The 10,259-nt window shown below is 35.1% G+C and overlaps 2 protein-coding genes across 2 annotated transcripts in view; one reads left to right on the top strand and one right to left on the bottom strand.

Moving 5' to 3' along the window:
* LOC139983148 (dnaJ homolog subfamily C member 25-like) overlaps positions 1-10,259 on the bottom strand; it is a 376,890-nt gene that overhangs the window by 85,508 nt on the left and 281,123 nt on the right. The window lies entirely within an intron of this gene.
* Positions 49-2,246, top strand: LOC139981996 (uncharacterized). Its single transcript, XM_071994497.1, has 2 exons — positions 49-369; positions 829-2,246. Exons 1-2 carry the CDS (start codon positions 49-51, stop codon positions 2,221-2,223), a joined length of 1,716 nt encoding a protein of 571 aa, XP_071850598.1. The 3' UTR covers positions 2,224-2,246.

Raw genomic sequence — 10,259 nt, 5'->3', positions numbered from 1 at the left:
CTGAGGACATTTTAACTTTTCAAGTGTGAGTTTACGACCTTCATCAACATGGCTTCCTGGAACCCTTTCATAGAAGACCTGACAGAAAACTTCTTCATGTGTTCCGTTTGTTTGGATCAATTTAATGAGCCGAAACAGTTACCATGTCTTCATCGATACTGTAACGATTGCTTGAGAACAGTTATTCAAGCCAGCCATGATGGGACAATTAAATGTCCACTTTGTAAACAGCGATTTTGTATACCAGAGGATGGATTGGACGGCTTTAAGACTGATTTTCATATGAAGAGTATGCTCGAGTTCATAGAATTGCATAAATCATTGGACAAGAAAGATTTGAAGCAGTGTGTGAGCTGTTCAAAGGATGTGGTATGTTCCGCTTACTGTTTTAAATGTAGAGATTTTTTATGCGACGAATGTTACAAGGTTCATATCAGTAATAAAATGTTTACTGATCACCAACCAAGCACTCTGAAATTGGAAAATATGGCAGCTAAGAACCTAACCATGGAGGAAATAGCTGCAATGACGGAAGATCCCAGGTGCCATTTTCATATCAAAGAACCAGCCAAATTGTGTTGCGGTACATGCCAAAATGAACCAGTTTGCTTAGTTTGCACCCACAGTAAGCACAAAGGTCACAATCTCATAGATGTGACTGACCTAGCCCAGAAAGAAAGGACATTACTGAATCGGAACCTCGCTGAACTAAGCAAGCACAAGACTAAACTATACGCGTTACCCGAGAAAGTTCAAATGACGCTAGTAAAATTGAATGAAAATGTTACAAAGAAGACAAAGTTGTTGACAATTCAATACGAGGAACAGGCAAAGAAAATAAAGGCTAAACTTGCCGAATGTAACGATGAACATGAAAAAGGAGCTGCTGACATAGAAAATAGAAGAAAACGTAAAATAACTGTTAAACATGAAGAGAAAATGAACCCATTGATCATGAAATATGAAGAAAATATGACAATTACCGATGACCAGGAATTGAAAGAATTTAAGGAAACTTGTCAAGAAATTGAGGATGAATTCTCAGTTCAAAAACTCGGGGAGTTAGATAGTAATTTCAAGACCTTGACAACAGCTAAAGATCTTCTAACTAGTCAAAACAAAGACAAATGTGAAGAAATACTGAATAAATGTCAGCAACTTATTAAACGATTCGAAAACTTATCAGCAACATCTTCTTCCATTCTTGCATGTAATGACGATTGGACGGACGCACAGTGTGTCCCCGACATAAGAGCAGCCAGTGAACCTATACTTGAAGAAATGAAACAAGAATATCCAGAGTTAGAATCTTTATCTGATTTTGTTATCAGTGATATAGCAAAAGTTATATCTGATAGAGTTGTCATTACAGAAAGCGCAGAGTCTGTTGTTGATGTTGCGGGAATCAAAGCTGACGGTTACGATATCACCGGTGTGACGAGTAGTAGCAATGGTTATATCGTTATGACTGGTAGTGTATCAAAAGAGGAATCAGACATCACTGTCATTAAAATGAAAAGTGATTTATTATATCAGAATGTCTTTAATAGAAATAAGAGATTTCGGATTCGGGCAGCGCGTTACTGTTGTCCTTTGCCGGGGTTCAATGTCATTACAGTTTGCATACCAGATGAAATCGGTATTTATAATATTTCTGACTCTTCTTACCAAAAGAAGAACATCAGTGATATGGTTAAGACGTGGCCAAAGGGTAGGTATGTGTTATCTGTTACCACGAATCCCGCCAAGAATGAAATCATTGTTGGTACTAACAGCAGAGAAGTGTATGTATTTGATTATCAGCTGAATTACAGTCACTCCATAGTACTACCTGATGTAATCAAGGAATCAGATGATATCACCGTCCACGACGGGAATCTTCTGATCTGTGACTATGTGGGTAGGTCCTCATATGAAGTTACCATGGTGGCACCAGGGAGTAAGGCCGTGGTGTATAAATTCACCAAACCAAGTGAAGCTAACATAAATCCTACCAGTGTCTGCATAGGCATGGGAGGGTTCATCTACATCTTATGGCATGATATTAGTGGGCGAAACACTATGTTAACACAATACAGCGGAGATGGCAGGCACTTACTATCATCAATGCCAGTTGAATACATGGCACGGTGCATTACCACATCCGTAGTAGATGGTGAGGAGAAACTCGTGATAGCCACCTTTACGAGGAAGATATATATGTACGGACTAGTACCTGTATAGGGCTTTATAGAAATTACATAGTACTGTGGGGTGTTGGCTCAGTGGTTAACGCCGGTGCCTTTCAATCATAAGGTCCCCGGTTCGAGTCTCTCCCAAATTAATGTGTGTCGTCCAGTTACAGAGTTGATGACAATTAACAATTCATAATCATGGACGTTAAATATGAATGTAAGAGACTGACTTCGGTCGGCTTGCGGCTTTGATAAGCCAATGAGGCTTCTTCATGAGTTCATAAATGCAGGAGGATCTAATATACATACATACTAAAACAAAATGATATCGCGAGTTACGATACACAGATTCGGTTGTAATCGTTGATGTTATTGTTCCACTAGAGTTTTACACACATAGGAAAATATTATAATCCTAATTTCTAAGAGCTATCGTTAGTGCATTTATAATTGGTAATAATTAGTTTCTAATTAGTTTATCTCCATATCTTAAAGGATTGGTTCAGGTGTTTGACATGTCTATTTGGTATGAAAGAGCACAACAAGACAAAAAGAACAGTGAAGAAACTACCATGATAGCATGCTCTGTTAAGGAGATATGTCACTTTGAAGATATCAAAATTTCTTTGAAAATGACTGTTGTACAAAGACTTGATGTGAGGGTGTGATGTCACATCCTCACTTCCTTAACATGTGTAAATATATATTTTTTAAACTATTTACAATTTTTAACACATTTGAAAATAATATAATCAAAACTTCTTCAGATGTTTAATCTCAAATACTTCCTTTCACAAATATGAGATCTCCTGACATATCTTTCGGTTGAAAGTCATGAAATCTCACAAAATATTTAGAAAAAATCAAAGACTTTTCAGGAATATGCACAGAAAACGAAATTTACTCCAATTGCGAGTAAAGTTACATCCCCAGTTCTACTAGGCAAATGCGAGTAAATTTACGACCACTATGAGTATTCTTAAATGGCGCTGGTAGTAAAGTTACTATATAAGCCTCGTAAAGTTACATCCCGAAAACTACCAGGAAGTTTGTTTAAATTTACTATTCGAACCATAAACATACTCAAGCCATGAGTAAAATTACTATTCACTAAACCATTTATTTAATCTTAAGAAATGAAAGCTGAGAAAACATATTGTAGTTTTGTCAATGTTTTATTGAAACAAATACGTATCAAATCAAACGCGTCAGAACAGAACAAAAGAAGGCACACTAAACACATGTACTCTCATAAAACAGTAAAAGTATTCTAAGACTTGTTAAAACGATATCTTCCTTGAAAATACGTAAAAAGCGGATGACTTTGATCAATCTTTTCCGTTCATGAAAAACACATAATTTTCTTTGCAAGATATGCTTTGGCTAATTAACTTTATGTATATATGCTATGACTTATAAAATGACCAGATATAATGACGAGAACGATAAACACCATTGATTTCCAATCAATTAAACATCAACGATTATTTGTTTTCGTAGTACAAAAAACTCTGCTTTAGGATGTAATCAACACCAAACATCTTTAAACTTTTTAGATTTCTCCCGCCCATGCATGTGTACATCTCAAAGGGTTGAAATGTTTTACATATAAATACATTGTTATGATACTAAATTCTAATATGAAACTTTAGTGATTTACTTTTAATATCATCATGGAAAGGTTGACATAAACTTGAAATGATGATCATTCATTGGAAAGGGTTAACAATTATAAATCAAAGTGCATCAAACATGGATTTGCAAGTGCAGACCAGAACTTTTTCAGCCCATGCAGCAATTATTTATGAAGAATAAATAATTTATACGAAAGAAAATGGAAAAGAACAGTCAAAACCTTTGTTTTTTCAAAAGTTTCTTTGCATTGGTAATAAAATGAAGAAAAACATACACCTAAACTTTGAGAAACAGAATAACAATACTTTTTACACTTTTTTGCTTTCAATTAGTTTTCCATTGTATGGAACTCTTAGTCTATTAAAGTTCTGAACACAGAGCTATATGAAGGTCCTTTGAATCAGTAATTACATAGTTTGTGTTTTTTCTGTTCTGGACTAATATCATTGTTTCAGCCAGCAGTAATGGATTTTAATATATCTTCGATACTCAATATCAAAGTTAGTGCAAATCAGGGTGTTTTACACTTTGGAGGTACATGAAAGTACCTTTTGAATAAGTGATTGTGCACCCCGTGTTGTTGTATTCTTCGCTCCAAGCATGGTTTCTGCCAGCAACAAGGAATTTTTACATTCCTTTGGATACTCCATATCAAAGGCAGGGTATGTGCAAATTAGACAACAAAGAGCATCTAACATCGATTTGCATGTTTGCTTCCTCAGACATAGCCAGTGTTTCATCAAAATGACAATTATTATGCACCCTTTTCAGATGTTTCTTAAATGAATCAATTTTAACATAAGTCTTTTCACAATTTTTTATTCCGCATCTAAGTGAAAAATGTTGCTCATGAGAGTGAATGAGGTGTAAATGTTCTAAGAGTTTGTTGAACCTTCCTGTCCAAAAGACCAAACATTTTGGGCATTGGTAATTTAAATTCCACCTATTTTCTGCCATGCTTACTTTGCGTATGTTTGACTCCTTTTCAGTACTGTCGTTCTGCAGTGTTTATGAAAATCTGAAATGAAAAAGAACCATTTCATTTCAAAACATCATTATACAGTAAAGTGCATACGAAATATGTTTTCCAGTTATTTAAAGATAATACTGTCGATAGCAGTATAACTGTATTACTGACTGATTAAATGTAACTTGGTGTAATCCAGTAACACCTTTCTATGTAGGCCTAAAACATTTATAAAATCACATTTAGGCATTAGCATCAATGGGCTTATATTTGACTAATGGCTATCGACAACCATTAAATTCAAAATCATGATTCAAGGCAGTTTTCTTTACTGATGGCTACAATGACCTGTTGAACAGAGCATGCTTTCAAGTGGACTATGGTGAAAGTCTATGATACAGTAGAAGTATAGGATCAAAATCATCGATAAAACAGGACAAAAGAAAAATTTTGTAGCCCAAAATTAGGACAAAAGTAAGACTTTTGAAAGTAGTCAGTATTCATCAACGTTTGCAGCACTTTATGAATATTTTAGGCAATGGAATTGTCCGTTGATTTTCACATTAATATTATAAATTTTTTCAGTCTTTGAGAAGAATAAAGTAGTCGGAATTAAATAAAAAAAAGGAGAAACTATTAACTGCTGTAAATTAGGCCTATATGCATTTTAAAACTCTGAGACATCGATCAGCATCTGTTTATAACATCAAGGACATGACAGAGCTTTGACTTCAATCAATAATTTCATTATTCTTCCCTCCTTATCATCAGAATATGACAATTTATCATTTGATGTACGTTTCTCACTAAATTTCATCCAGCCTAGTTCATCATGATCAACTACTTCATACTGGTACACTTATGAATTTTAGTGAAGGATTTTGTAGCAATGGTGATTCAACTAAGCGGCCTGTGTATTGACTTCTGTGGTCTATTGTTACTGCAAGAATAATGAAGGCTTTTAGTTTAAGGGGTTTGTATAAACAATGGCAGACCTATATAATTTGAATGAAATTAGGCATAAAGGCTAGGCCTAATTTCATTCAAATACCTAGGTATATAGTGCCTGACTTTCACATTTTTAAATAGTATATTTCTACCTCTGCTGACCCAATGATAAGCTACTTCTGCTTCTCACCCGACCTTTACTACATTAAGAGTCATGTACCCTATAATAAGGTAGCCTAGATGATGTTCCAACTTCCAAGTAGCATGGTAATTTGGTTGTTCATGTTCTTATATAGGCCCTAGGCCCCCATTATTATTATTTTTTTTAACAGTACATCTCAAGTTATAACAAGTATGATCTCTTTCACAATATTACCCTATAGGGCCTACTGTTAATACCCCCCCCCCCCCGGCCTCCACTCTGCTTTGGCAGGGCTAGGGCCTGCACAAACACAATGAAATTGCTACTCGTTAGGACTAAGTAAGGCTGGACTACACAGAACCACATATCATTGCCGTCATAAACTTTCGGCTAAGTGGAACAATAGTACTAGTAGCATATGCGGGTCATTTCTTAGTTGAACAACTGCCACACTGCTGTTCACAAAGTCAACGTCAACTCAGATGGCATATGCCTAGCCTATTACCAATTCTTTTAGCCTAGTCTATGCCTACTTACACGTAAATGTAGACCTAGCCTACAAAGACTACGGGACAACGCTGCCCAAGTATGCTATCCTAACGTTACAACTTACAAGTAACCTTGCAGGTAACTGTCACTGTACGTATCAGTCTAGTAGCTGAATGAGTTGATATAATAATGAAAAGTTAGGTATAGTCCACGACCAGTGCTGTTGGATCATCTTTTCGATAAAATACTTACTCTTAGATGCTTAACGAAACACCCACACCAAAAGAAGTGAGGACGGATTGAGTAACGTGTAACTTCGTGAGCGCCGGGTATAAGGTTGTATGCGTGAAAGTGACGTATTCATCGTACGAAGTAGTAGTCGTTGAAAACGGCGTGTGAGATTATTCTAATACTAGTAAAGTTAAACACGAACGTGTACTTCAACTCTCGTTGTTGTAAGACATCTCTGAAGCGATTGAGTAAATTTACCATGGTCAAGGGTAAAATTAAATGTGCGAATAGTTTTATCATTTGAAGCTAGTATTAATACCACTAAAGCTCTAATTCTACGTTTCTTGCGTAGACGAATGAGTAAATTAAAGCATGATGGTACAAATACTCACACAAACCTAAGCAAGCTCGTTCAAACACACAATATGTGAACGAATAATAGTTTTGACACTCATTTGTTAAGTAAATTTACTCTCAATGAGTACTTTTTGTTTTCTGTGGAGGATGTGACACCACAGCTAGTCAGATTTCAGCAGTTTCTACACAATCTGATAAAACTTTACACTTGAATATCTCTTTAACCGAAAAAGATATTTGAACATGTTTTCACCATTGTGTTTCTTTTATTGTCCTCTTTCATATAACATAAACATGTATGACAACTGAACCAATCCTTTTATATATACATCACAAAGACTGTCTTCCTATATAGGGATAATTTACGTTAATATCAGTATGGTAATTCGTTATGAATAAATACTTTTACTACAACCTAGCACATTTTCTAGATACAAGGTTGACATGGGTATAAGCAATATGTTTCGTGATTCAATATGTTATATATCATTACAGATATTTTCTGGATTTCTGCTGTAATTCTTTGTAATACTTCTCCATTTAAAATAACCTCTTATTATAACATATGATATATATATATTATTGCTCTATTTTCTTGTATATATCTTATAAGAATATCTGCACCCAACGAAGATGGACGTACTCTATTCATTCATTTCCGATCGGAGGTCTTTTTTTGACGCGTTACAGCAGTAAATACAATATCGCTAGAACGAAACCTTATACTTCGTGTCTTAATATACCATAAACTGTGGACAGTTTAGTACTTTATTGCGAACGTGGTGGTCCAGCCAATACTCATAGCTAGTACAGTAACTATACTGTTCATGTTCCACGACCGTGCATCAATACCTACTGCGCTGTGTTCGTAACATGGTAACATGTGTTACAGGTGGCACAGTAATTACTGCAAGTTTTTTTCTTACTAAAAAATGTAAAAAAAAAAATAAAAAAAAAAAATTTAAATTTAAAAAAAATAAGTTAAACTAAATTAAAAAATTAAAATTATTATTATTTTTTTTTTTTTTTTAAATTACTGCAAATTTTCACCTGTCGGACTCGTAGTTCAACGTGTTACAGCTGTCCAGTAATTACTGTGCCACCTGTAACACATGTTATCGTGTTGCGAACACAGCGCAGTAGTTACTGATGCACGGTTGTGGAACATGAACAGTATAGTTACTGTACTATGCTATAAGTATCGCGTGGGTGGTAAACTTTAGAAAGAGGAGTAGAAACTTGTTTTGACCCCTCCATACTTTTCTAAACAGTTATATGCACTCCACTGCATACGTAGCAAGAGAATTCAAACGGATCATTTGAAGCAGTTAAAATAGTCTTACTTGAAACGTTACAAGACTGCTGAAAAGTTATTCATCTCGTAATTACGTCCATTCAAGATGATTTTTTTTATAACAAAGTAACTAACAAACATACGCTTAGGGGTGGGGTGGGTCAGGATACATAGGAGAAGGCAGTTGGGACAGCGGATAAGAATATTTTATAACTATCACAAAGATGTGTTTTGCAAACTATCACGTAGAAATGACACGTTTCGAGCAAACGCGGTTGTTTTTTCTTCAATTTGGCATTTTTCGTCTGCGATCTGTTCTCCTATTTGTATTGTATTGATATGGATACATTAAATGTTTGAACATGAAATATTCATGTTCTTGTAAACGCAAAGTGCGACGGGCAGATAGCGGGCGGGTTTTCATTCCCTGCCGCATAAACGTTTTTTGTACGGAGTTCCGGTTGTTTATGGGTTGACTGTTATTGTATACTGACCTTAGCATGTTAGGTCAGGTGATTACCACGGTGATATACTTGATATAATAATGTTAATAGCTGTGGTCAATCGATTAGGTAACCTTTGTATTGCAATGTTTATTTAATGATTTCACTGTATGATATGTCGCATTTCCACATCTTTATTGAGTGAAGTGCCTGTTTTAAGATTAAAGTTCAGTCACTAACCAATCCACAAGTTAATTACTGCTGTTAAATTAAATTTACTCGCCTCATGGCATTGTAGCTTGAAATCATAAATGCACGTCTTTGACCGGACTCGCATCACCACGCAAAGATAACTTTCGGGACTTGAGCAGTTAGTGAGTCGTTTGATATTCAGGTTTACCTATATATTCAATGACTATAAGTTGTAACTTACTATTTAAGAAAATCAAATGACTTGAGGAAAGTTTAGTTGTGATTTGACTTTTGCTTACATCAAATGACTTGACATGATTTGACCTCACGTGACTAAATAATATATATATATATATATATATATATATATATATATATATATATATATATATATATATATAGATAGATATATATAAATATATATATATATATATAGATACACATATATAAATATATGCAAAGTTTCGCTAAATAGCCTTTTGAATACTGTACCAGTGTAGCGCTGTGTGATATGGATATTTTTTTATATTGTTATTTCAATGTTGGAATAATTGTGAGAAAAAGTAACGAATAAGCTACAGGGATTAAAACTCAAATCATGTTTCCTTTGTTGCTTCATTTCTTTATCTTTTTAAGAATAAGAATATCATGTCAAGGAAAGATGTTTGGGCTATCATACACATAGTCCTAAAATGTTATAATCAGTACCTTTACCATTTGTTTACCATTGAAGTATTCCCCTTATATTCTGATCCATTGTAAGTTTATTTTCACTGATAGAAATATGCCTCGTCCTTGAAAGTACCGTACTAATTATTTCTACAATCTACCCTACTTTTTACTTTCTAGAAAAGGTTGGCAAAGTACATCAAGAGTAACACCAGTGACGGCAACTGCACTGTATTTCCTGAGCTGGGTTTCAAGCATATAAAGTGCAAAAGGCACCGGTGGCAAGTGCCAATCACGGGCAAATTTAGGGAGAAGAGGGGTACATCCTCCCATTTCCCTCTCACTCAGTAAACAGGGATTAAAATTTGTGGCCAAAGTCTATATCCCGACAAATTTAGATATAGGGACATAAGCCATTCCGACAAAATTAGCTTGAGACGTTAATGGTGTATTCTGTGGGCATATTATTTGAGAATATTTATGTTTATACGCAAGGTTAGGCAAAAAAATACTTTGGAATGTTTTTAAGGTTTAAGAGGGGTGCCATTGTGCGGACATCCTATTAATGAGCGTTCGTGAGACGCACGGATACTCATTACTGCCACACCGATACGTCTTACACAACGCATGTGTTAACCAATACTCCACGAGGAATAAACTTATTCCTCCCCGACGACTGATTGTTAAAATATCCGGCTGAACTATAATTAGGTATTCC

The sequence above is a fragment of the Apostichopus japonicus genome, chromosome 16 (assembly GCF_037975245.1).
Source record: "Apostichopus japonicus isolate 1M-3 chromosome 16, ASM3797524v1, whole genome shotgun sequence".
Classification (NCBI taxonomy): Eukaryota; Metazoa; Echinodermata; class Holothuroidea; order Aspidochirotida; family Stichopodidae; genus Apostichopus; species Apostichopus japonicus.
The sequence above is the reverse complement of the archived record's forward strand: the minus strand, read 5'-3'. Positions and strand labels throughout refer to the sequence as shown.